This window comes from Henckelia pumila, unplaced genomic scaffold, assembly GCF_033568475.1.
Source record: "Henckelia pumila isolate YLH828 unplaced genomic scaffold, ASM3356847v2 CTG_461:::fragment_3, whole genome shotgun sequence".
Classification (NCBI taxonomy): Eukaryota; Viridiplantae; Streptophyta; class Magnoliopsida; order Lamiales; family Gesneriaceae; genus Henckelia; species Henckelia pumila.
In genome coordinates this window covers 3,239,773-3,266,288 of record NW_027331831.1, presented here as the reverse complement: position 1 = coordinate 3,266,288, position 26,516 = coordinate 3,239,773, and the positions used below count along the sequence as shown (strand labels likewise).

The 26,516-nt window shown below is 37.8% G+C and overlaps 4 protein-coding genes across 7 annotated transcripts; all 4 read left to right on the top strand.

The window, feature by feature from the left end:
- Window positions 1-1,937: 1,937 nt before the first annotated feature.
- LOC140871479 (uncharacterized) lies at window positions 1,938-9,163 on the top strand. Of its 2 annotated transcripts, none has more exons than XM_073274012.1 (18): window positions 1,938-2,317; window positions 2,944-3,002; window positions 3,090-3,221; window positions 3,491-3,631; window positions 3,919-3,975; window positions 4,628-4,722; window positions 4,951-5,083; window positions 5,187-5,345; window positions 5,671-5,861; window positions 5,969-6,035; window positions 6,566-6,699; window positions 6,786-6,852; window positions 6,957-7,019; window positions 7,106-7,350; window positions 7,428-7,557; window positions 7,882-7,974; window positions 8,119-8,319; window positions 8,523-9,163. In XM_073274012.1, exons 1-18 carry the CDS (start codon window positions 1,987-1,989, stop codon window positions 8,793-8,795), a joined length of 2,571 nt encoding a protein of 856 aa, XP_073130113.1. In that variant the 5' UTR covers window positions 1,938-1,986; the 3' UTR covers window positions 8,796-9,163. The 2 variants fall into 2 exon arrangements, with proteins under 2 accessions (XP_073130113.1, XP_073130114.1); XM_073274013.1 differs by having other exon boundaries at window positions 2,179-2,317; window positions 3,086-3,221.
- Window positions 9,164-10,341: 1,178 nt separating this feature from the next.
- On the top strand, window positions 10,342-15,568 carry LOC140871325 (uncharacterized). Of its 2 annotated transcripts, none has more exons than XM_073273787.1 (4): window positions 10,342-10,685; window positions 12,639-13,105; window positions 13,369-13,632; window positions 14,007-15,568. In XM_073273787.1, exons 2-4 carry the CDS (start codon window positions 12,733-12,735, stop codon window positions 15,128-15,130), a joined length of 1,761 nt encoding a protein of 586 aa, XP_073129888.1. In that variant the 5' UTR covers window positions 10,342-10,685; window positions 12,639-12,732; the 3' UTR covers window positions 15,131-15,568. The 2 variants fall into 2 exon arrangements, with proteins under 2 accessions (XP_073129888.1, XP_073129887.1); XM_073273786.1 differs by having other exon boundaries at window positions 10,342-11,125.
- A 359-nt stretch (window positions 15,569-15,927) lies between these two features.
- On the top strand, window positions 15,928-18,557 carry LOC140872316 (pentatricopeptide repeat-containing protein At5g16860). Its single transcript, XM_073275136.1, has one exon. The coding sequence runs from the start codon at window positions 15,993-15,995 to the stop codon at window positions 18,552-18,554; it is 2,562 nt and encodes an 853-aa protein (XP_073131237.1). The 5' UTR covers window positions 15,928-15,992; the 3' UTR covers window positions 18,555-18,557.
- A 1,011-nt stretch (window positions 18,558-19,568) lies between these two features.
- LOC140872317 (aluminum-activated malate transporter 4-like) lies at window positions 19,569-25,633 on the top strand. Of its 2 annotated transcripts, XR_012147782.1 has the most exons (8): window positions 19,569-19,687; window positions 20,626-21,057; window positions 22,048-22,185; window positions 22,305-22,568; window positions 22,662-22,798; window positions 22,890-23,036; window positions 24,252-25,177; window positions 25,347-25,633. XR_012147782.1 is itself a non-coding variant. In XM_073275137.1 (7 exons), the coding sequence occupies exons 2-7, from the start codon at window positions 20,688-20,690 to the stop codon at window positions 24,951-24,953; spliced, it is 1,758 nt and encodes a 585-aa protein (XP_073131238.1). In that variant the 5' UTR covers window positions 19,569-19,687; window positions 20,626-20,687; the 3' UTR covers window positions 24,954-25,633. The 2 variants fall into 2 exon arrangements, 1 of the variants encoding a protein (XP_073131238.1); XM_073275137.1 differs by having other exon boundaries at window positions 24,252-25,633.
- The last annotated feature ends 883 nt before the right edge of the window (window positions 25,634-26,516 follow it).

Sequence of the window (26,516 nt, the reverse complement as noted above, 5' to 3'; positions counted from 1 at the left end):
TTGAGAGAATGAATAAGAGTGCTTTATTCACTATTGGAGACCTCTATTTATATAGTGTATTTACAGATTTGAATAGTAGATAACATGATAAACCTAATTTCAGTGATCATCTACAACAAATATCTATAACATCTATAATTTTTTATGTCATAAATATTATTGAAGTTACATATTCATTTGTCAAACGGTATCTTTTAATAAATGTTAGATCCGTGCATGTGTTGTATAAAAGAATAACATGACATATATTGTCTTCGGTGTTAGCAGTGTATCTTGCATTTTATTTATTAGTAAATAAGTCAAAAATAAGCGTAGATGTGAAGGTTAAAATATTTCAAATAATTATTTATACAATGTTCATCACTGTTTTAGTTGAAAAAAAAAATAACTGACTTTGAATGATCAAGGTTTTTTTTTGTTTGATATCATAGCTAACACATTCAATATTTTCGTGACATAATCAATCGGAAACGAATCTTGATGATCTTCAACTTGGGAAAACCTCTTGTTTGAAATGTGGACACAAAGGTAATGGTTAACAAAATTCTACAAACAACATAAGTGTTTGGATAACACTATCCATTTTGTCAACTAATTAAACATATCATATGTTTTTGCGATACAAAATTCTACAAACAACACAAGTGTTTGGAAAACACTGTCCCTTTTGATCAACCAATGAAAATATCATTTGTTTTTGCGATTGCATCTTCTTCACAAATCCATCATGTGGAATCTCAGTTGACGTGGATGAAACCTCGTCGGGGGTTTTTCGTTTGGATGTTGATGCGGGTTTGATGAGGCTAAAGTGAGCTTATCGATTGGGGCGATCACAAGAGGCCATTGTGGTGAAATTGTTGGAGCTACAACCCAGAAATTCGATGCCCAAGGTCTGTTTTTGGGGGTGAACTCAGGGCTTGTTTGTATGACATAAATTTCAGCAAGATGCTCAATATATCTAATGTCGACGTGTATTTAGACTCGATAGCTGCCGTCCAAGCAGTGACATATACTTAAGATTTTATTGGACATTATGGGGTTGTGGTTGATCAAATTAAATGCCTATTATTGGACAATAGATTTGTTGGAGTTCATCATGTTCGAAGACAGGCTAATACTGCAACAAATGCTTTGGCAAAATTTGATTCTTCGAGTTTCTTAATCCATTGAGTGGATTGGTTCATGTATTTACCCTTCTTGGCTACCAAAAGTTATATTTTTAGATGTTTGAATTTGTGCATGCGTGTTTTTCTTTTCTTTTTTTTTTTAAAAAAATGAAATACATCATTTGCTCTTTTTCGCATTAATCAATAAAATCCATTTCAAGATCGTCAACTCCACGAATGAATTTTGCTCATCAATAACAAAATTATCATTATATTTCAATACTACTTCAAGATTTTCGGAGCATTCGTTTAACAATCATCAGCATCACAATTCAACGTCACAAAACAAAAAATACAAAAAATTTCACATTTTTTAAATTGTTCAAACAGTATGACGAATAAATTTCTTGATTGATTAAAACAATAAAATAATTAACTTTTAAAAAAGTTTTGAACATTTATGTTCAAACTTCAAACAGTCGTTTTCGTCAAAAAAATTTTTTACTTTCGGATTTTACGCTTTTCGTTAAGCACAGTTTCAACTCTCAATTCAGTGGCCATTTTTATTTAGCTTAAAATTAAAATTACTAAATTAGTACATTAGATGTCGATGTTAATCTTGCAAAAATATCGGGCCCTTTATTTCTTTGTCGTTTCCCCCCATTTAATTTAATTAATTATTTTTTGTGTTATATCACATGATCATATCACATACTTACAATTATTGAATTATATATATATATATATATAATATAATATATAATATCATATTATTATTATATGAAATGATATATATATATATATAGGAGGATTCGTTGAATGAATGGCGAGGGAGGGTAGTGTGATAATTTGATGCCACAACCACCAGCAGAGGACTCTGATGTCTTCATGCCACACCTCAACGATGTTAATTAATCCCAAAACTTCTACAATTTTCCGAGCTAATCCATTTTCCTTCGCTAAGAATCTCCGTGATTCTGCTAAATTCAGGTGTGTCGTGGATCAGATTGTTACCACTTTCTCCGTCCCATCGTCTTTGAGCTCCGTGCTAACTTCCGGTAACCTTATTGCCGCCGCGGGTTCCGGTACCGCGCATGGAGCTGTGACGTCAGCTATCACGCAAGTGGCGGTCACTGCCGTTGCAATTGCTTCGGGGGCCTGCCTCTCCACCAAAGTTGATTTCTTGTGGCCTAAAGTGAATGAGCAACCCGGCAAGTCGAATCTCCTCGTGTTTTTTTTTTATTGAAAAAATAAATAAATTATTTCTCTCTTTTTCTTTTTGTATTTCATGGGTAGTTAATTTCATGGCCTCGTATTTATGTTCTGAAGCATCTTTGTTTGATCAAATGACAAATTCGAAGCTTTCTTAGAGTAGCACCTATTTTACGAAGAAAAGCTGAGTAAATAAGCGGTTAAGCACAATGGAAGAGTGAAATATAAAATGGAGTTCATAAGTCGATCCTAGTACAAGGCTTAGTTTGGAAGTTGGAGTGGAAAAGAAGGGAAGAGAAAAGAGAAGAAGAAAAAAGAAAAGGAGGGAAGTGAGACGTTGTAGGTGAAAAAGGATGAAATTTTCCTCCCAGTTCCTTTTTTTTTTCCTGCCTTTAAAAATCTCTCAAATAAAATTTTCGTGTCTTCGCCCCCCTGTAATCTTCTTGCTCCATAGATGCTTCTTTGGATTCCTGTGGTACTTTGGATCATTACATAGCAGGAGCAACATAAAAGAAATTTCCTAAGTCAGCACCTCGGAACACTAAAATGTATTTGAAAAGGATTGATAAGAATTTTGCAGTTTTTCTAATTTATTTGAGTGACAATCACAGTATATCTGGTGCAGGATCTCTTGTATTGGATGGTGTAGATGTCACTGATTATCCTATATTCAAAGACGAAAAGGTGCTTCATCTTTAGTTGCATCTGTTCATTTGAAGCCAAAATGCTCTCCTGCTATATTCCTGCTAAACCCTGATTATGTGAAGGCAGGTGCAGAAGGCAATAGCATTTGCAAGGAAAGCTCATCATGGCCAGATGAGGAAGACAGGGGACCCCTACTTATCCCACTGTATTCACACAGGAAAAATTTTAGCCGGTTTAATTCCATCGGATGGCAACAGAGTACTTAAATGCTACCTCCTGAAATTTAAATGCTGCTTCCTGAAATTAAGTTCTGAAATTTCTCTAATTTAACCATGCCATAAACAAGAAACCGACACGTGTCATGTCCTTTTGCTGTCAAAGCATCGTCAAAGACATTTGCTTCATTGGCTGTAAATTGCGTATTTGATAACATAGAGTTGCCTGTCTGGTGTTTATTTGAGTGCCTCTATCGTTCATTATTGAAGCTACCTGTTCGTATTTTGAAGTGGCGAAATGTTTTTCTGAAGGCAATTGATACAGTTGTTGCTGGAATCCTACACGACGTGGCCGATGACACTTTTGAAAATTTGGACAGCATAAAGCGGGTGTTCGATGCCGACGTTGCGAAACTGGTGGGTGGAGTTTCCAGACTAAGTTATATCAATCAGGTACATTTAACGTATCAATATAATTTTGAACTCTTAACTCCTTGGTGTTCACATTTGAAATGCCAAGGTATCTATAAAGTAACAATTCAATCTCTTGTGGGAGGACTATGAGGTTGTCCCACAGTTTTGTTGTTAGTTCCAATGTGTGACTTGTCAGGACTTAACCATGGTATTTTGACTCTATTGCTATGTGCACTCCATGATATCATTCTATCGCACTTTACATCTACTCTCCCTTTTAAAATTTGTCAGCGTTTTCATTGATCCTGCACCCATTTTTTCCGCAGTTGTTGCGTAGGCACCGCAGGATGAATGAGAGTCAGACCACCTTTAGCCATGAAGAGGTGCACACTGTTGCTATCTTGCAAACAATTAGCTAAAGAGACATTCTTTAGAAGTTTCAATCATAATGGCATGCCGAAGACCTTATTTTTTCCCCAAGATGTTGCTGAATCAGTGCCCCCGTGCCCTTTGTTTATAGAAATTGAGTTTCAGAATCAACGGCTGAGTGAGTTCTTGTTTTAAACTAGATCAAATCAAAGAGGCCAATGATGTTCGATATAACCAGGAATCCGACATGTCATGACGAGGAAGACTACTATACTTCTTTTTTTGTATGTTCTAACATTTTTCATGGCCACATACTTAAAAAGTATGGATTGTTGGTTTATTGCTTTCTCGATCACACTCGATTGAACTTTCATGCGTGAATAAGGTGTTTGAGGGTTCAAAGTACATATATAAATGCCGTAATATCCGTGCAGTACAATTATACTCTTGTCCACAATTATATTCATATCCAATTGCGTTGATTGATATTTTAATCATAACATTATTGAGCAGCATAATTTCTCAGCGAGCACTGAGGAAAAAGTATAATGTCGCAGTCATTTAAATAGGATGAAATTGATGGAGTTAGTGTTATATGGTTGTTTGTGATATAACTTTGTTGAAATTGAATATTCATGCCTAATTGCCTAGTAATCTGTCTTTTAGGCAAATAATTTACGAGTGATGCTGCTTGGAATGGTTGATGATCCACGAGTAGTTCTCATAAAGCTTGCTGATCGGCTTCATAACATGAGAACAATGTACTTATATGAAGCTTACTCTGTTTTCTTTACATATATCTGTCAGAGATTATGTCTATAGGCATGTAGACAACAAATTCATGTGTTATTACCACTTACGTTTGGCCAGCCTTTTTTCGCTCTTTAGTTCCACATTCTCTGTTTCGTCGGAAGGACTCACATTAGCCTTTCAACTGTTTTCTTGAAATAAGATATTTGTCACTTGGTGTTGGTTATGGGTTTTCACAGATACGCTCTTCCTCCAACCAAAGCTCAAGCTGTTGCACAGGAGACATTAGCTATTTGGTGCTCACTTGCTTCCAGATTAGGCTTGTGGGCCCTAAAAGCTGAACTCGAAGACCTGTGCTTCGCTGTCCTTGAGGTTTACTGCCAATTATTTCTTTAAATGTGCTTTTTATGAAAATTGAAAAACATGACATCGATATTTGGAAACATCACCCATTGATACTTGCCTAAACGTGCAGCCCAAAATATTTCGCCAACTACGGGCTGACTTGGCTTCAATGTGGAGTTGCAGCAAGGCTGTAAATCAAAGAAAAATATCTGCAAAGTCCAACACTGTAATACAATTCCCTGAATGTGGAGAACCTGGAGACTGGGAAGAGGAAAATACAAGCATGAAGGTAACAGTTTCGAATGTGTCTTGACGTGAACCTAGAGCAGCATGCACTTATTTCTATCACTTGATGAATATGCATAAATATGTTGAAAATTCAGATATCTGAACGTTAAACCTTTTATGTGCATGTTTAGAGGTGATTATCAGTAATATATGTACTGCACTGTTTGGCTTTTTTCTAACAATTGCAAGGTATCCACCTATTCTTCTGTGTAGATGTTGGTGTAATTTTTGTCCCTGTATACTCGAGATAGTCTCAATTTTTGTCTTCATACATTACTTCAATTGCTTTATATAGATCTTCTTCCTTTCTTGTTCTGAATCTGCAGGTTCTTTTGCAAGCTGTTCTACCATTTGATCTCATGCTGGACAGGAAGAAACGTGTGCATTTTTTGAAAATTCAAGCAACCTACAAGGATACACCTAAAAAACCCAAGGTTGTAAGGGATGCTGGGTCTGCCTTGGCATCTCTGGTTCTCTGTGAGGAAGCACTGGAGCGGGAATTATTTATCTCAACATCGTAGGCTAACCATTTATACATAATGATATAAACAGAGTGATATTGCTGATTTTTAAAGAGCATGATTGAAACCCACTTGTTAACTTTGTTTCACATAATGTTTGCAGATATGTTCCAGGAATGGAAGTAACTTTATCCGGACGCCTTAAAAGCTTGTATAGCATCTACAGCAAGGTATGAATTTGGGTACTACCTATAATATATTTGATATACTGATTATAAAACTTAATACTGGTTTGGGTTTTTTTAAGCTCTTCAGAGTTTAACACGTGATACTGTTTTGGTGGAATCAATCAATCTTTTATTAAAATGTAATATTTGAGTGCGTTGAGTTGAAAATTGAATGTGGCAGAAGCATCAAGCATCTAAAAAATGAGGATAAGTTGCACAGAGCATGCATAGGAATTGACTTAATGATGACAGCTTGGTCGTTTCTGTCAAGACTCAACTCTTTGTACATTTTTAGCTTGCTTTCTTTTCTTTTCTTTCTTTTTTTTTTTTTGTTTCAGGAAAGCCCTGCTTTAGTTTTGATTGCTCATGTATTTGATATGCTATACTTTTGAGAGCTTTTTCTGTGACAATGTCGCGATCAGTTAAAACTGTTCTTGCTGTAAATATTGATACTTTAAGTGTTCTTCATTTTATTGATTTGGTTGTGACACGAGCTTTTAACCAGTGTTCATTTTGATTTCACCACTCCATAGATGAAGAGAAAAGATGTGGGCATCGACAAAGTATATGATGCCCGTGCTTTGAGGGTCATTGTTGGGGACAAGAACGGGACTTTACATGGACAGGCAGTTCAGTGTTGTTACAATCTCCTTAACATTATCCACAAGTATATGCCAACAATCAAATCTCATCCAAACAAGTCGGTTTTGTGGTGAAAAGAGTTATAAAATAAAATGTTGTTCCTGCATTCAGGTTTTGGACCCCTATTGATGGTGAATTTGATGACTACGTTGTCAACCCAAAACCAAGTGGCTACCAGGTCAAAATTCCATTATAGCTTTTGCATTTAGTTTTGTGCTAATATTTTGCAAGAATTTGTGCTGTAATTCTTATATCTCTCCTTATGTGGTTCCCCGTTCTTAGTCACTGCACACTGCAGTACAAGGTCCAGACAGCTCTCCTTTGGAAGTTCAAATACGAACACAGGTATATGACTCTTCAAATTTTTTACAGGACTCTCAGTGGCAACAATTCAATTTTGCTAATGCCTGATGACGATTCTTTAATTTTAGAGGATGCATGAATATGCTGAACATGGTCTTGCTGCACATTGGCTTTATAAGGAGACTGAGACTTTATTGCCCTCCGAGAGTAGCGTAACTGAGCCCAAATTAGATGCCTCGACAACTTTCTCGAAGGAAATGGAAGATCAAGGTTCTCTTGAGGATATTTCTCTCCTAAAATATGGCGCACTTAAAGTAGGGCATCCGGTTCTGAGAGTGGAAGCAGGCCAGTTACTTGCTGCTGTTGTTCTTAGGTATCTTGCTACTTTTGTCAGCTTTGACCCATGCATTTAACTTCTCTTAATTGTGCATGAAACATTTATCTGTCCAGAGTTGATAACCACGGAAGAGATTTGCTTGTTGCTGTAAGCTTTGGACTAGCAGCTTCAGAAGCTGTAGCAGAACGGAGATCATCTTACCAAATAAAAAGATGGGAGGCTTACGCAAATTTGTACAAAAAGGTGCTATATTTATCTATCATAGGCTGTCTAATATAGTAAAAGAATGCTGTGGAACAGGGTAAAAGCTCGTAATGAAATTATTTAATCACTTGTAAGAATCTAACATTTTCAAAGATATTTCATGTGTAATATTATGTGGCGTTTTTGCATTGTTTTAAACTTGTATTCTTTCCTGGAACCTGAGGGAAAATGTTTTCAGTAGAGTCGTAAACGTATAAATGTTGTGTATGACTACTCAAGTGTGAGTTATCTGAATTTGTTAAGCAACAAAATTTAAAAGGGTTACCTGTTTTGTTTTTTTTTTGTTTTGGTTGTAATTTTAAGGTGTCTGATGAATGGTGGTTTGAACCTGGACATGGGGATTGGTGCACCTGCTTGGAAAAATACACTCTCAGCAGAGATGGGATATACCACAAGGTATTCTAAGGAATGCATATCCTGTTTCTTCTTTTCTGTGTGCTGATATAATTTATGTTTTCTTTTTCTTGCCTTGGAAATATATCCTGTTTTATGTTAATTGCTCGACAGCAGCACACTCTAAGTTACCATACGAATCTGCAGAAAGATCAATTTCAGCGGCTGTTGCCAACCTTTATCCAAGTCATTGAATTGACAGAGTGGGAAGAAGCTGAATATTGGGGTGTCGTTTCAGATGTTTTTGAAGGGAAACCCATTGATTCTACTGTTTCAAACTCAATTATTGAGGAGAGGCTGAGCTTCACCTCTAATTCATCATTGTTGGACACTGGCATCAACAACAAGGTATATCTTCCTTGGCATCAGACTATATGAAGTTCATGAAGAATGAACTATTCTCTCCAATTTCATCAAACTAAAATTGATGCATCCATCATGACTGTTCCACACCAATCACCTGGCAATTGACAGATTTTAAAATGAGGTGATTCTTATGTTTATTTGGTTCAAAATTATGAATCCACGTGTCAAGTTTCATTAAATAACAGGTACAACTCTTGAGGACAATGCTTCAGTGGGAGGAACAACTGCGCTCAGAAGCTGGGTTACAGCAGTTTAAGTTTAGGAAATCAGTATCTCTTGGTGAAGTAGCAATTGTATGTTGGCCCCATGGTGATATAATGAGATTGAGTACTGGCAGCACAGCTGCTGATGCTGCTAGGAGAATAGGGTTCGAAGGTAAGCTGGTTTCAGTAAACGGGCACTTGGTGTTGCCTAGTACAGAGTTAAGAGATGGTGATGTAGTTGAAGTTAGAATGTAAATAATTTCCAGTGAAAAATTCTTTGCAAGTGGTGATCTAGTTGATGCAGAATGTAAATAACTTCGCAGTGAAAATTATTCGCCAGCTGTGATCTAGATCCTAAACAGATATGGAGATTGAAGATCATACACGAGGGATGGGCAGAATGATGCTGAAGCCAGCATCCGTTTATTGGTTCCATTGCAGATTGTGCATGACTCCGCTGCTGTAAATGGGGTGCTGCACAATTGTTTATGACTTCAATTATTCAACGTAGTGCTTTAAAATGGTTATATTTTAAATTAATCAAAACACATTCTCTCTTTTTCAAAAAAAAAAAAAAAAACACATTCTCTCTGTCAGGCCGAGTCACTCCTTTTTTTTTTTTTTTTTTTTTAAAAAAAAAAAAATAGTGTAAATGTATTATTATTTTTTAAAGTCAAAAGAAGAAATTTTATTATGAAATGCAAGCTTCAAGCTACAAGATCACCAACATGATTTGACGGACTCGACCAATGGGAAGGATTTGCGTAAGAACTGGATTCTTTTGCCAAAACATGAATAACTCCATTTTCTAATCGACTTACAAATTCATCATCTTCTTTCAAAGAGTCAAGGACCATCACAACTAACTGGACTTCCATCTCAAATATCGCTCGATGAAGATTCATTTCACAAATCCACGAGAATGCTTCACGTAGTCCCATGGTTTCTCCTTCTTTCATATCGTACGAGCCTTCAAGTTTTCAACTATCTTAGATTGACAACTAAGACACTATCCTTCGTGATCTCTCAACACCATTCCAAAGCACATGCACCTATTTTCGAGAAAAAAAATAATGCAGCATCAATGTTATATTTGACGACAATATATGGTGTTTTTCTCCATTCTGTAGAATTGAGATCATAGTAAAAGAGACGAAGGGCTTATCAAAAATTCAAAATGCACATATAAGGTGTTTACATGAACACTTGACTTTCTTATGAAAGTGTGAAACCAAGCCTCATCCAATGGGTTCGTTTGAAATTTTGTAAAACCAATAAAATATGATTTGGTTTGAATTTTAATATAAAACTGAACATTATATATATATATATATATATATATATATATATATTTAAAATACATTTTTTTTAATGATATCGTTTCATCGATGAATATTTCGAAAAACATCTTATTCAACCAAATCTATTAAAAAATATTAGCGGGATAGGCACACGCGTTGCGTGTGAAAATATGAATAAACGTGTTGGTTGTTCAATTTTTTTTTTTTTTAAGAAATGTTGATGGTTCAGTGACTGAATTCCACTTTTTGGGGAAGGTGGGGTTCAAAGGATAAAATTGACAAAAAACTTGGTGTCCTCACATTAGGTGAGAAAAAACGGTTATTATACATATCTCAACTTTAATAAAATAGTATAGATTATTATGGATGTGATCGATCTATTGTTTTTTTAAAAAATAATCATGTTTGGGTCTCAGCACAATTTCATATTTAGAAGGGGTTATTTTAGAATTTGGACATTTTTATGGGTTTCTCTAATTCTCTGTGTTGCCCTGTTATGAGTCAACCCACGTAGGTCACGCACCAGACTCACCTACTTCGTTCAAGGCTTGAATCCCAAAGTTCGCACATAACAAATCCACTGTTTTCCTGAATCAAACCGCCAATCAGTCTCCGTGATTTCATTTGAATGCCCTAATTGTGAAGTTCCCCAATATTTTGAAGGAAACCCTAACCCTACCCCCTTTTTTTCTCAATTACAACATTCGGCTCGTTGAAACGCCGTCTCTTCTTAATCCGTATGAGAATTGCTGTTTCCCTATGTTCATTGTGGGTGGCTTACCGATTGGAATCGGTACAGTACTTTTGTTCTGTCGATCAAAAAAGCAAAGCGTGTTTCTCTTTGGTACTATCCGTGATTCCTTTTAATTATTTCGTTGGAAGTGGTAATAAGGTGAAATAATCTGTCTCGAGGACTCAGTCCTAATTTTTGTTGGTAAAATAGAAAGATGAGAGAGTGAGCTGCGTAAATCGATATGGCGGGTAGAGGGTGAGAGGGAGAGATCTTTTTTTTTTTTTTTTGGGTTTATACGCTTGTTTATGTGCCTTCTTTCTTTTAACCTCAATACTTATAGCATATATATAGAGGAAAAGTAGAGAGATGGGTAGTTCAGAATCTGGGGAAATGGCCGATGGCTGTGTGGGGAGTATAGTGTGGGTTCGGAGGCGCAATGGGTCTTGGTGGCCTGGAAAAATACTTGGTCAGGAAGAGCTATCTTTGTCTCATATAACATCTCCGCGATCTGGAACTCCTGTGAAGCTTCTTGGGAGGGAAGATGCTAGCGTGTGAGTTTACGCATGATCTTAAAAATTTCATTCCAGTGAAGAGTTCTGTGAATATTTGTGGTGGTGTGCTGCTATGTATGTCATTTTGGTGGATGTGTTTGGTAATGGTTCTGTGTTGATTGCTGCCTCTTTACTTTTCGTGATACCTATGGGGTAACATTTTTTGTGAATGATTTACTTTTTTAGCTGCATTGAACTCAAATATATACTCATCAAAGGTAGAAGGATTTGTCATCAATGTTACTAAGCTGCAACCTAGCTTTACAGCATGACTTTAATTTCGCTAATTTTTTTGACTGACGTCTCTTCAATATTTTTTCTGTTTAATCATTACCCGTCTTGTCCGAGCTCATTGCCCATTGGTAGGTGTTAATGTAATTCATTTTCATTTTTGTTTTGATTAAATATTTTAAATCTTATTATGGGTGTGAGCAGAATTGGGCTGAAATTTCATGTTTTGTTTCATTCTCTGCTATTAAAGTTGATAATTATTGTTTCCCTTTTATTTTTCTTATTTTGACTCTTGATTGTCATGCAAAGTAGCAATGCTTCTTTCCTGCATTGGGTTGTAGAGGTTATTTGAGTTGGTTTAAAATGTGTGACAATGGACTTCCTCGAGTCAAATATTTTTGTAGGGAAGAATGGATGCGAAATAGTTGCTTGCAGAGCCCATTTTGTAGGTAAGTGTGATGGGACTTGGGGGCTCGGGGGTTGACAAAATGGTATTAGAGGCACTGCATAATGCAGAGTGCTACATGTGAATGAATTTTAAGCCTGTGGGACAAATTGCTGTTTATGTGAGAGCTTCTAGGTTTCTTCTTGAATTCTAGAGTCCCAGCTGCGTTGATGTGTTAAGGTGTGATAAGCGGATCACATTCGGATGGAGTGGTGGTTGTGATGCCACTGTCTTACATCTGGTTGTGGAAAGTTCAAATTGGTTTATAATGGTGTCTCTCCATGGTGTTTTTTTAATTCATTATTTTCAACTGAGAATAGTGTATAAATTCTCGCTGATGTGATACAATTCTATAAAAAGTAATGCAATTACTCTCTCCAACCTTCAAATGGTTAAAAATCATCAGCTATTGGTTTATGACCTATGCTGTCCGAGTCATTCATGAGCCACATGAACAACTATTTGGCTCAAAATGTGATAAAAGGGCGGACTAAAGTGTCACGAGTCCAAATGTTTTAGTCAGCAATGAAGTTCGTGGTCCCCTGGAGTATCTCTATCAAATCTTTACGGGGAACTGAATATATGTATTGTTTGTCGAATGTGATATGGAAGCAAATGTTTCTCCTTAGTACAAGTTGTTTCACATGCATTGATTTACGTGGCATTTGATTAGTTTGTTAGAAATTTATTATAGATCACAATTCAAAAGAGTAAATGCTTTCTGTGAAACTTTTAAATCCAGCAGCTAATTGTGCAGTTTGATCTCAAAATGAATGTCATTTGCTATTGCCTTTCTCTATTTACTTTGTTATGAATATTTTTGCTGTGTACAACCAGGGACTGGTACAATTTGGAGAAGTCAAAACGCGTAAAGGCATTCCGATGTGGTGAGTTTGATGACTGTATAGAAAGGGCTGAAGCCTCTCAGGGTATGCCTCCTAAGAAAAGAGAGAAATATGCTCGTCGGGAAGATGCAATACTACACGCTCTTGAACTAGAGAGGCAATTATTGGAGACTAAATATGGGAAATTGGAAAATTCTTCTAATCATAGGAGCAAATCGTCACCAGATGCTGCAACATCTTCAGAGTATTTGGGAAATGGAGGCAGAAATAAAATTGAATCCAGATCAGATCAAATATCTGAAAGGCTTGGTTTGTCTCCTGTTGAGAAGAATGCAGAGGTATGTCTTTATGAAGTGATTGCTAGAGAGGAAAGTCAATTGAGCGGAGATGATGATAGTGCCAATGCGCTGCCTCGGACGCGAGGATTACAGGACTTTGGTCTCCGGACTGCACCAATTAGTGAGCTTTCTTCTTCAATAGCTTCATTTTTTTCCAACTTCTCGTTTTCCTTGTTTTTTTGGCTTTTCATTTGACCCTTGAATTAGAATGATAAACTATGTCCAGCACCAAAAGCTTAAAGGACAGAAGGAGAAAATTCGTTTGAGGGGTTGGCTGAGAATTTTCTAACCTAGAGACATGATAGAAGCCACTCTCTTGTCTGCTAAATTACCTGTTTTTTGGGTCTCACCCACCCTGAAGACGATTCTGTTTCTATCTGTCAGGAGAGGAACTGTCCAGAGTTTCATTTCGTGCTAAGAGGAGCAGATGTGCTTACCTATCGAATGATTCTGGAGATTATTTGAATGACAGCCGATTGCAGTCCTCGCTCTCAGAAATGCCAGTTTCCAAGCTTGAAGAAAAAGACTTGCCCTATTCGGATTTAGGTGAAGAGCATATTTCTGGGTCTACAGAGGATACAGAAACAGATTGCTCTGATACAGATTCTATGGAATCAGATTCAGATGATGATTTGACTGCACTTTCTGGTTAGCACGATGAATCCTTTCATGAAACTAGCACATTTTCCTATGTTCTGTGTGCTCTCATCGTTTTTTGAAAAACCTATGACCAGCTTCTAGAGCCTGGCAGTTCATTTTCTGTTTTTGGCAATTTATTATTTTCTTTGCCAACTTATCTGTTTTTTTAATGAAATCCACACCATGTGAAGGATGATCTACTTGCAAGATGATAATTGACTCGGCCGGTCGGCCTGTGCTTTAAGAACAATTGTTTTAGTTGATCTATTAGTTGATTCTTGGTGGTTGCTGTTCCTATCATCCACGGACGATTGATTTACATATCCCTATGACTGTCAAAAATAGTGTGGTTTCATAGGCTCATTTTTTACCTTTTTATACAGATGGTTCTGCCTCTATAGAATTGCGACCTAAATATCCAAGAATTGAAGCCAATGAAGGGCATGGAAGCATTAACAGTGATGATCCTGATGAATTGACATTTCCAGATGACTTATCCAACCCAAATGAATTTGCACCAACTAAATCAGGTGTATCCAAATGGCAGTTGAAAAGGAAAAGAAATAACCGCGGTCTTGGAAAACGGTCACTCGACAGAACTGATTCAGAGGTATTCAGACAATATACGAATGGAAGAAGTTCCAATTGGACCAGCGGTGGTACCAAGGCTGATTCAAGCCAGAAAAGTTTTAGGACCCATGCGGCAAAATATAGATCAACAGGTCTAAGTCGTTCTAATCACAATATCATAGATTCAGATGTGTTGACGTGGAATAATTACTCAGCAAAAAGAGGATTTTGGGAGGATAGTCGTGAGTACGCAGAAACTATGTTTGCTGATAGGCATCATTTTGGTGGTAGGATCATGTTGGTAGATGTGGATTTAGAAGTTCAGGCCAGCAACTACCGAAGGGATGTTCCTATGATTTCAATGCTGAGTATGCTAAATGGACATGCTATAATTGGTCATCCCATCCAAATCGAAGCGCTTGAGAGTGGTTCATCAGAAAACCTTCTTGCTACGGCTGATAATATTTTCCCCGAATCATTGGAGAGTCCTAGCAGGCTTCCCCCCTCATGGAGGACTGGTCGTAGGACTGCAAATTCCCGTGTTCCACGCCCACATTTGTACTCATCGATTGAAAATGATAGTAAGCATCAAGCTCGACCGGTCTTTCAAGATAAAAAGCTTCCATTTGGCTCCACCCAAGGCCAGAAAGCAAATATGTCCATTCCAATCTTTACCAACTATTCTGCTGACAGGATATTCTCCAAAAATTCCCCAAGGAAAATTAGCCCATCTACTAGTCAGAAGATAAGAACATTGTCTTCTATCGCCTCAGAGCCGAAAAATCGTCGTAACGATATGCGAAGCGGCAGCTGCAGCAGTGACTACCTTGTGGATGGGCTGATAAAAACCGAATCTGTACCCACAGCTGTTGCTTGTATACCTGTTAGCCTGGTATTTAGTAGGCTACACGAGGAGTTACTCGGGCGCCATCAGTAGCAACAGCTTCATCGGTCTCTCACGGTTAGTCTTAGCTGCGTGTACATTTTAGAAGAGCTATAATAACGACAAAATCCAACATCCTAGTTCATTGAATCCCCCAACTTATTAACTTCCGGCAAGAAAAATCCTTAGGCCGACTGAATATCACGCTGAAGTGTTCAGATTTGAAGTCGGAACACATTTATGTTGTGTGGACATGGAAAGAAAAGAGGATGGTGGGATCTATCTGCAGCCTGCAGGAGATAGGAATACATATTGTAGATTTATTTATATGGTTGAATGAATGTACATTTTATTTAGACTCGTACACTTTTTCTTTTTCTGGATTGCGACGATAAGATTAATTCCCTTCTAAGTTGGAATCTTATTATTGTTATTTCAGAATAAGACGGTGTTTCTCTCTCTCTCTATATATATGAAGTAAGTTATCATTAATTTGTTTCTTGGTTATGTCTAACAGTCTATTTTGCATGTTCGTATAAGAATATTTTCTGATAGATGAATTAATATTGATTGTGGATAGATAAAAACTACATAATAAAAAAATAAATAGGCATGCACATGCGAACGAAATGACTTTTGTAAATCGAGATGTTTCAAGGTGAATTGGAAATATTTGACTCGCTGTCCTTACCTGAGAAAGTATACAATATATCTCAAAAAAAATATATAAAATAAAAATTTTATTTAAAAAACTTAGACAAGCAAAATTTCGTATCAAAAGCTACATTTTTGGTTAAATTTAAAATTTTCCACTTAAAGCACCCTTTTCTGACAGACCCAACAGTCTTGAGTTTGTCACGTATAAAAAGCCCATTGCTGCGTTGCCACCACAGAGTCAGCTTTGGCAATTTGTCAAATGCTATTTCCCTCATCATTCCCGCCGAAGCCCAAACGTTACGCCGCCGCGCTCCGCTGTCTCATCTACAGCCTCAGATTCTGTTCAGCTATACAACAACGGCGCGATTCTATAACTGAAGCGAAGCTAATTCACCAGCAGCACCTAGTTCGGGGTCTCCCTCTCCGCTCAAATCCGGATGTCACCTTCCGAATACTCTCCAATTACCTATCCCACAATGCCCATTCAGATGTTCTCAATGTCCTACGTTATATCTCACCTTCCCGTCCCGAAGTCTTCTTTTGGAACAACCTCATCAAAAGAAAAGTTTCTTTTGGTGATCACAGGAATGCACTCGGCATGTTTGGTGAAATGCGGGTTCTTGATTGGGTTCCTGATGGATACACTTTTCCTTACGTTTTTAAGGCATGTGGGGAACTTTCTTTGCTCGCTGCTGGGTCGGCTGTCCACGCGCTTGCGTTTGTTACTGGCCATGTTTGCTCCAATGTTTTTGTAGGCAATGCTGCCGTAGCTATGTTTGGGCGTTGTGGGGCAAGTGATGAGGCGCAGCTACTGTTTGACGAAATGCTTGAGAGAGGGGTGTGTGATGTGATCTCCTGGAATTCGATTATGGGTGTTTATGTTCAGATTGGGGAGTGTACAAGTGCTTTGCTGATGTTGGAAGCTATGGTTAAGGATGGTGATTTTAATGCAGATGCCGTTAGTTTGGTAACTGTGCTCCCAGCCTGCGTTTCTGTTAAAGCATGGAGGAGTGGAACAGAAATTCATGGATATTCGATTAGGAGAGGTTTGTTTGAGGATGTGTATGTGGGGAACGCAATTGTTGATATGTATGCAAAGTGTGGATTAATGGACCAGGCAAAGAATGTATTTGATAGGATGGAGGTGAAGGACTTGGTGTCTTGGAATGCACTAGTTAGTGGCTATTCTCAGATTGGGAGATTTGATCACGCATTGGAATTGTTTGAGAGAATGAGGGTGAAAAAGATTGAGTTGAATGTGGTGACATGGAGTGCTGTGATTTCAGGCTATGCACAGAGAGGACTTGGCTATGAGGCCCTTGACGTGTTTAGGGAGATGATATTTTCTGGATCGCAACCAAATGAAGTTACATTGGTGTCAATTTTATCTGGTTGTGCTGCAGTCGGTGCATTGGTGCAGGGAAAGGAAATACAATGTTATGTTTTGAAAAACATTTTAAAATTGGATGGTCAGAATCATGGGGACATGATGGTGATCAATAGCATCATAGATTTGCATGCGAAGTGCAAGAACTTCAGAGCAGCACACAAATTATTCAGTTCGATTGATTGTGAAAGTAGAAATGTGGTTACTTGGACTGTAATGATTGGTGGTTGTGCACAACATGGAGACGCCAATGATGCCTTGCAACTTTTTTCTGAAATGCTGAAGGACAAATGTGGCATTATGCCAAACACATTCACTATATCCTGTGCGTTGGTGGCTTGTGCACGTCTGGGTGCCCTTAAACTTGGCCAAGAAGTCCATGCTTATATACTGAGGAATTGTTACAAAGAGGGTATGCTATTTGTGTCAAATTGCCTTATTGACATGTATGCCAAATCTGGAAATGTTGATGCCGCTCGAGTTGTTTTCGATGGAATTATTGATAAGAATGTAGTCTCTTGGACATCTATAATGACTGGATACGGAATGCATGGTCGTGGAGAAGAGGCTCTCCAAGTTTTCAGTGGGATGAGGAAAGCTGGTCTCCATGTTGATGGGGTCACTTTTGTGGTTGTGCTATATGCTTGTAGTCACTCTGGAATGGTGGAGAAGGGAATTAATTACTTCAATAAGATGGAGGAGGAATTTCAGGTGGTTCCAGAAGTGGAACACTATGCTTGTGCCGTTGATCTTTTGGGTCGTGCTGGACGCTTGCATGAAGCTTTGAAGCTCATAGAGGAGATGCCGATGGAACCCAGTCCAATAGTTTGGGTGGCACTGCTTAGTGGTTGCAGGGTTCATGGGAATGTGGAGCTTGCAGAGCTTGCAGTTAATAAGTTGTTAGAGTTAAACTTCGAGAATGATGGCTTGTACACACTGCTCTCCAACATATATGCCTGTGCTAGGCAGTGGAAAGATGTTGCCAGAATCCGATTGTTGATGAAACATGTTGGGATCAAGAAGAGACCTGGCTGCAGTTGGGTACAAGGGAAGAAAGGGACAACAATCTTTCTTGTTGGGGACAAATCCCATCCAATGACTAAAGAGATTTATGATCTACTTGATGATCTGATATATCGCATCAAAATCTTGGGTTATGTTCCCGAGACAAGTTTTGCTCTCCATGATGTAGATGACGAGGAGAAAAGAGATCTTTTACTTGAACATAGCGAGAAATTGGCCCTTGCTTATGGCATTCTTACGACAGGTCCCGGCGTGCCTATTAGGATTACCAAGAACTTGCGTGTCTGCGGTGATTGTCACACAGCTTTTAGTTACATTTCTAGGATCATTGAACATGAAATCATTTTGAGGGACCCAAGCCGTTTCCACCATTTCAAGAATGGATCCTGCTCATGCAAAGGATATTGGTGAGGAGGGAATAGTTTCCATCCGAATGATCTGTAAAATGTGTTGGATATGCTTCGGCCGCAAGAGAGGCAGAACAACACAAAACTTTGCAGTTCATTTTTGGAAATATTGTACCACCAACTTCACAGTGGCACGTATTTGCTCCTCTTTTAACGCATAGAGCATGGAAGAACTGAATGTTATGAAGTCCATTTTGATTGAACTAAAGTTGAGCATTCCAACATAGTGTAGTTTCATCGCGCTATGGTTATCATCCTTGCCTCTCAAGGTGCCTCTCAAGGTAGGAAGACGCTGTCAAGATATTATTACCAGTTCAAGCATTAATAATAGGACTAGCGAGAATCACAACCAAGGAAGCAACGGGCCATGTGACCTTCAAATTGTTGAGGCCAGTAACTTGGTGATTTCTGGCCAACTGCTGAGAGATGTGACAACAACTTCAGTGAACACATTGTATTCAACAGGGTGGATTTGGAGCTCTTTATAAAGTGGAGTTTGCATGACGGGACTAAGATTGCTATTTAGACGTGTTCAAATCTGAGATTTCTGTTCTCACAGAAGTTAGAAATAGGCACCTGGTCAAACATTTGCGATATTGCTAAGATGGATACGAGAGACATCCTGTCTATGATGGAAAGAAGAAGGATCGAATCCCCTGGAATGGACAGAAACGCTAGCTATTGCATTGGATGTTGCTAGCAGTGTTGGGTACCGGTGCTATTTAGCACAACAGAGGGGAGGATTGCAAATTTCATTGGTGATGATACGAGGGGAGGATTGCAAATTTCAGGCTGGCTCTTTTTGGCTTGCACATGTGGGAAAGCTGCAGTTGCTGCTAGATTTACCGGAATGTTCATCTATCTTGCTCCAGAATATGCAGGTGAGATTTTTATGTTAATAAAGGCTTTAATATTTGTGAACATCATTAAAATTAATGTCATGTATTTTGAAATTCAGTTACACACTTAGTCTAAGAACTGTTGCTTGCATTTAGGTATAGTAGCCGCTAAAGGCTTAGGCAACATGTGCAGCTTTGGCCGCATTCTAATGGAGTTAATCACCAGAGGAAGAGCACCAGAAGTCCTTACCAAACTAAAACGGCTGACGCTCTCTGACTGTTCCATACAGGCATGAAGGTAAGCGTCCGCCTTGCATGTATATTTACCCTTGAATGACATCTTTTTTCTTACATTTGTCAGCTATTATCAAGTCAAATTCTTGGACCCGTTGGAAACATATAATATGGTGTTGCACTTTATCTACAACACGATGCTATAGACATTGCTTGCTTTCCACATTCACCGGTGGTCCTAATGTACTCAATGATCGCTAGACATCAGGAAAAAGTAGAGGCAAGAAAGTATAGCATAGCATAGCATAGCAATCTTCAAAAAATATGTACAGTAATGTAGTTTATAGTTGGTTTTGTATTTTGAAAGAGACATTTTTTTTTCCAATCTTAAATGTACATATATAATTTAATTTTGTAAATTGATTACATTGACTGATTGATAGTTATAGTTGGTTTTGTAGCTTCTCCACTCCTTTTTTTAATACCACATTTCTGAATGTGTGGTGAAAATTTTGAAGTTTCATACAATTTTTTTTAATATAAGTAAAATATTGATAAAAAAAATTATAAATCTTTATATATAATTTAATTTTGTAAATTGATTACATTGACTGATTGATAGTTATAACGTTCGATTAGAGAGCAAGAGAACAATAAAGTAGGTGAAAATAAAATGAGTGATCGGTGAAAAAGTAATAAAAGTTTAAAAATAGTTGACCTTAAATTGTGAGATAATAAAATAAATAAATATATTGGATATGTATATAATACCAAAATAATAAAAAAATTTGAAATCTTATAATATATAATAATGATAATAATAATTGAGGAGGGAAGAGGCAGCTAACATGTTACTGGCCTCTCACGTGGCGCCCCTTCCGCGTGCCTAATCGTCATTTCATTTCAACTACCCATTCACAGGGATTTGTTAGCAAAGGATTACCCACCATTTTTATACTACTAAACTATATTCAAATTTTTCCACTCTGATCCCATGTCCAGGAATATTGGAACTCTGCTACTTTTGTTGTTGCTGTGAGCTCTGGGTTCCGAAACTAACATTAATGGCCGCAAATCTCGGATCTTTTAGGCAGAGTTTTGTGGACAGAGGCAAAGAGAGATTGCTTTCCAGGAAGTATTGTTCTGACGAGGGTTTAGATGCCTATTACGATCGTCATGAGGGTTGTTTACGTCGGCTTTATCGGATCACGTTGGAAAGGTTTTCCAGATGGTGGAAAGATGCCAAGGGGATTACGATTAGGGCATATGAAATGGGCCGTTCTGATCCTAGGAAGGTGGTGTTTGCAGCTAAGATGGGTTCTGCTTTATCTCTGGTTTCGATTCTTATTTTTTTCAAAGACCCATTAAGATATATCAGCCAATACTCCATCTGGGCTATCCTCACTGTTGTTGTCGTGTTTGAATTTAGCATCGGTAAGTTTGTCTATTTACTTTAAATGATTTTGAATCACTGTAGAGGAGTGTCTTTTGGCAATTTAGCCTTTCACTGTTTGCTGATTGCCTGATTATCATCATAACTGGATTAATGAAAGTTGTGGCGGATACTACATGGGAGCTGAGATTAGCGTCGACCAGCTCTACGTTTCCTTAAATTATATTATATGTTTTTAGCCCGTAAGAATTTAGCCGTGAACGCAATCATCAGATCAAACTCTGTGTGCTGCATTTTCTATGTTCATTCTCTTTCCTGTGTTGGCCAAGCAGCAATGGGACCTGTGGCAATAAAGAGGGAGAAGGCGGGTAGAGTTCTCAATCAGAGGGCACAGAAATTTGGCTGTGAATGGAAACAAAATCTACCGATGGGAGCCGAAAAATTGATGTAGAGAAATAAAAGTTGAATGAAATAAGTCTAACTTTGTTTATGGTGAAGTTTCTTACTTAATTTCGAGGCATATGGATTTAAAGGTTTGATCCCATTAAATGTTATGTAAACATCCCACTATTTGGTTTATGAAGAAGGAAGGCCATGCGTCATATAAATAACATGGGAATGGTAATGCCTTTGCTCATCCATTAGCCACTGCAGTTTTTGAGAACATTTGGGTTCAACTCTGACCGAATATAAGTTTCACACACGTTAGAGAGCTCTGCGGGATGAATAAAATTGGCTTCCTAATTTACTTACTTCTCATAAGCTTGTATAGCTGTTTTTGTAATGTTTATTACCTTCTTAGCTCAGTTCATACATTTTAGGTGGCTGGTGTAATTCTCGATTATCTTTGCCTAGTCCCTGTCCCTGTCCCCCTCCCTTGTATGTTTTCGTTGCTTTAGCCGACTTAAGCCGACATATATAACTCCCCCCACCGCACCCCAACCCAAAAAATAAAAAAAATTATTCAACGTTCATATCTGCTTTGCAACCAAATATAACCACTTGATGATGGGTGTATCATGCATGTGAAGGGGCGACACTGAACAAAGGGTTCAACCGCGCATTAGGGACATTTTCTGCTGGAGCACTATCGCTGGGCATTGCAGAATTATCTAAGATGGCTGGACAATTCCAAGAAGTAGTGGTGGTTGTCAGCATTTTCATTGCTGGTATATTTTTCTCGCGTTGCATTTAACATTGTTAATCCAATTCGATTTTTATGATTTGATTTTCTTGAAGCGCCTGAATCACAATTGATTGGGTTTTCCCCCATTTTTCTGACTATTAGGCTCCTTGGCTAGTTATTTGAAGTTGCACCCTGCCATGAAGCAGTATGAATATGGATTCCGGGTGTTCTTGCTGACATTTTGCATTGTGCTGGTATCGGGATCTTCACATTTTGTTCGAACAGCTGTCTCTAGGTTGCTGTTTATTGCTGTTGGTGCTGGTGTTTGTTTGATCATAAATGTTTGTATTTACCCCATTTGGGCTGGCGAGGATTTGCATAAATTGGTCACAAAAAATTTTAAGGGGGTCGCTAGTTCTTTGGAAGGTAAATATATCTGTTTCCTTTTCTATTGTTAACTTGCTGTTTATTATGTCGACCAAAATGTATTCTAAATCGATTACTCGAGTCCTTGTTCAGGATGTATCAGCATGTACTTGCAGTGTGTTGAATACACTAGAATTCCTTCAAAGATTCTTCTCTACCAGGCTTCTGATGATCCCCTGTACAAAGGATATAGAGCTGCAGTTGAGTCCACAAGCCAAGAGGAGTCCCTGGTATTCAATATTGTCTAATGCTTTACACATAGCAAAGAATACCTGGCAAAGAAATGTAAATTTTAGTTTCATTAAAACTTTCTTTGTGCAGCTAGCTTTTGCTGTATGGGAACCACCTCATGGTCGTTACAAAATGCTCAATTATCCTTGGAATGAATATGTTAAAGTTAGCGGTGCTCTAAGGCATTGTGCATTCATGGTTATGGCAATGCATGGGTGCATACTCGCAGAAATACAGGTTTTTGTGAAATTTTTCGTTCTATGCCACTGCAGCATTAGCATTCGCATTCATGGCATGCTAAAAGGATAGATGTTGCCTTTGATCCATTTGCCATACATATGCATGGGACTTGCCCAGACTCTACCTGTGCTTATATAAAACAGGATCTTATATTCTGCAGATGCAAGTCCTTTACCTGAACTCGTAAAGTTACACTAAACTAAAAGGAAAGTTACTTCAAGTAATAAGAATCAAAATATCTGGCAGCATCCTTTGCATGTGAATGTGCTCTGCGCTAGTTTGCGCACCAAGGGTATTTGTCAAGTTGAGCTGGGTCATCAGTTTGTCGGGCCGATTTGACATGAACTCAGTTTAGCTGAGTTGAAGCTCCGGAGTTCAAGCTTGAAATCAACTTAAGCTATTGCATGAAAAATTTAATTGTTGGTCTTGCATTTAAAATTTATGAACAAGTCAATAAGTCAAGGACTCGTCAGTTGAACTTGTGACATGAACTTACGGACATGTTCTCAACTTGAGCCCAAGCTCATCTTTGAGCCAGCTTGCAACTTGTGCTTGAGCTTGAGATTCTTTACCTTGAGATTTGAGGAGCTGAAGCTTTAGCAGGACCTGATTGGTTTTGAATCCAGCTAGTTAATCGTGAAATTTAAAAAACATTCCCCAAATGGACTTGGATATTTTGAATAAACACGGAAAGCAATAAAATGGGATTGATTCCTAAACCCCACGCGGCCACGCCTTACCCTCAACGAAATCAAGTATGGTAAATGGCATATTATTTCTGATAGAGAATGAGAGAACCATGCAGCTGAGTTTGTGTATGGGTGGACTGAATCTCTTTTCTGCTCACATTCATATCAAGGATGATTTCGTGCGTCTTACGATGATTTGCGGTTCTTGAACGGAATTTATTGACAACTTTATCATGCTGAAGCTAGTGAATGAGAGTTCTTATTGCTCAATATCATCTCTAACCAAGTGATTGCCTTGGTACCTAACTGTATATTCCTGTTTGTAACAAAGAAATGTGCTTTATGCATTTGTTTGGTTGCCATCAGAAGTAATTATATAATCCGCTAGAGGGCATCATATACGATTCATCATTAAAAAGATTAATGTATCATGACCTGCCCTGATCTATGAAACTTGGAACTCCAAAGAGAGTAGAGTCCATTTCTTGTTACACATCATAACCAGTTATGTTCTCTTTTGCAGGCATCACTTGAGTTGAGGCAGGTTTTTAAGAAAGAGATTCAAAGAGTTGGGACTGAAGGAGCTAAAGTGTTACGATTGCTTGGTGAAAAAGTAGAAAAGATGGAAAAATTAAATCCGGGAGACCTGCTTCAGGAGGTTCATGATGCCGCGGAGGATTTGCAGCTGATGATTGACCAAAAATCTTATCATTTGGTTAATGCAGAGAGTTGGGAAATCAAGAACCGCCCTAAGAAATTTCCCGATCCTGAACTACTTCAAGATCTCAAAGATAATGAAAACAAGCAACCACTCGTGATAAATTCACTTAGTGAATCTATGACCAATCTAAAAGCACCTTTACCATCATCACACTATGATCCGCAGAATCCAAATGTGTCTGTCAACATCTCTGTGTCACAGTGGGGTTCTGGTGAAGATATGTTAAGACAGCAGACAATGTGGCCTTCTCGGCTCTCCCTCATTGGTGATACCGCTTTCAATGAGCGTGAAATAAGGACGTACGAAAGTGCTAGTGCATTGTCGCTTGCAACATTTACTTCTTTGTTGATCGAGTATGTTGCCAGGCTTCAGAATCTTGTGAACTCATTTGAAGAACTAAGCGAGAAGGCGAAATTCAAGGATCCGGTAAATTCAACAGAACAGAAAGCTGCTGTTGGTTTCTGGGGCCGGCTACTCAAGTGCATGTGCTGCAATGACCGTTAGTGCAACCGAGTTCACGCCACTGACGACGGTTAAAGTCTCTCACTCCTGGAGTTCTATTTATCTTATACACTGCACGATGATGCGCTGAAGTCTGTTATTCTCGAGAATTACACAGAGGAACAGGAAACGTGAAGCGGTGGCGTGGCGAATGTATAATTTGAACCTAAGCTCCAAAGAACTCTTACAACATACTATGCACATGATAAGAAAAGGCCCATATACAGGTATTTGGAGAATCCAACTGCCCCGGTACATGCTTTTATTGCCAAAGTATCAGTTGGGAATTCAATGACTTTTTTTCCGCCTTGCTAATTTTTTCTGCGATCTGGAAGTCCCGTGCTTATACAAGAAACTTGAAGCATGCGTGATTAATACTTTCTTGTTTGTATGTAGTTATGCTTCGTGTAATGGGCAGTGGGAACTAGGGACCAAACTAGAGAAACCCATTGCTCTGGTTCGGTCCGGTAACGCCGAGCTACTCATGCAAACAGGGGTATTTTTGAATTTGTTGTATATATGTTTTCAGCTAATCTAGTCTAACTTGTTCGGAAGGGGCAATTTTCGAAGGTACTAGGGCCAGATTTGGTATCTGGATAATATTTTAATTCCAAGATTTGACAATTGATAATAGAAAATAATGATGATGTAATAAAAATTCAGTTCAGAGCTGAATGAATGAACTATCTTTTACTTGACATAATTTTTGAGTGAAAACATCGCATCAGTTCAAGTTTCATAATATGCTATAATACATTTGCAGATTTAGTTCGACATTAAAATATTTTGTTTTCTTAAATAATAGTAATTCTCTAGAAATTTTTCCATCATAAGAGTATCACGTTTCAAAAAAATGAATTGAGTTGAGTGATATACTATTTATCTTTAGAAATTTGAGTTTGAGCTACAATTTCATAAGCTCGTTCAAAATTTTTAGCTCGAGATTTATTCGACTTGATGTTTGAATTTCACAATTTATGTTGATTCAGTTTGAATGTCGGGCTCTTTTTAACAAATATTCAAATTATAACCCAAGTCTGTCAAGTTATTTAGTTAAAATTTATTTATAAATAACAATTCATTAATATATGAGTGAATTGTCCTAAAATCCCTAATATCCTTCCTAACTTTATTAGAACTCCCTAGGCAAAATATTCTTTACTATAACTCCCTAGAACCACCATACTTAAATATTTTAATATTTAATTTTTGTGCTGGATTTATGCTAATCTATGCTTGAAATCTATAGGTTCTATGCTTAACTTGTAAATGTTTTATGCTTGAATCTGGAGATTTTGTGCTCATTTGCAGTATAAAGAATTATGCGGAAAAATGGTATCAAAGCTTTAGGTTAATTATTCAGACATAATATTATTCGTTAATTCATGCTTTTTTTTGTTGAGGAGAAGATTTTACAAAAAGATGACTTCAAACGAATGTTTGAATCAAGAGGATTTTATTCATACGAAATCCTATAAACAAGTTAATCTATTCACAATAGATTACTTACAACAGGTTGCGACTAATGCTGTAAGGCCCAGAAATATTAAATTCTTAATTATGGGA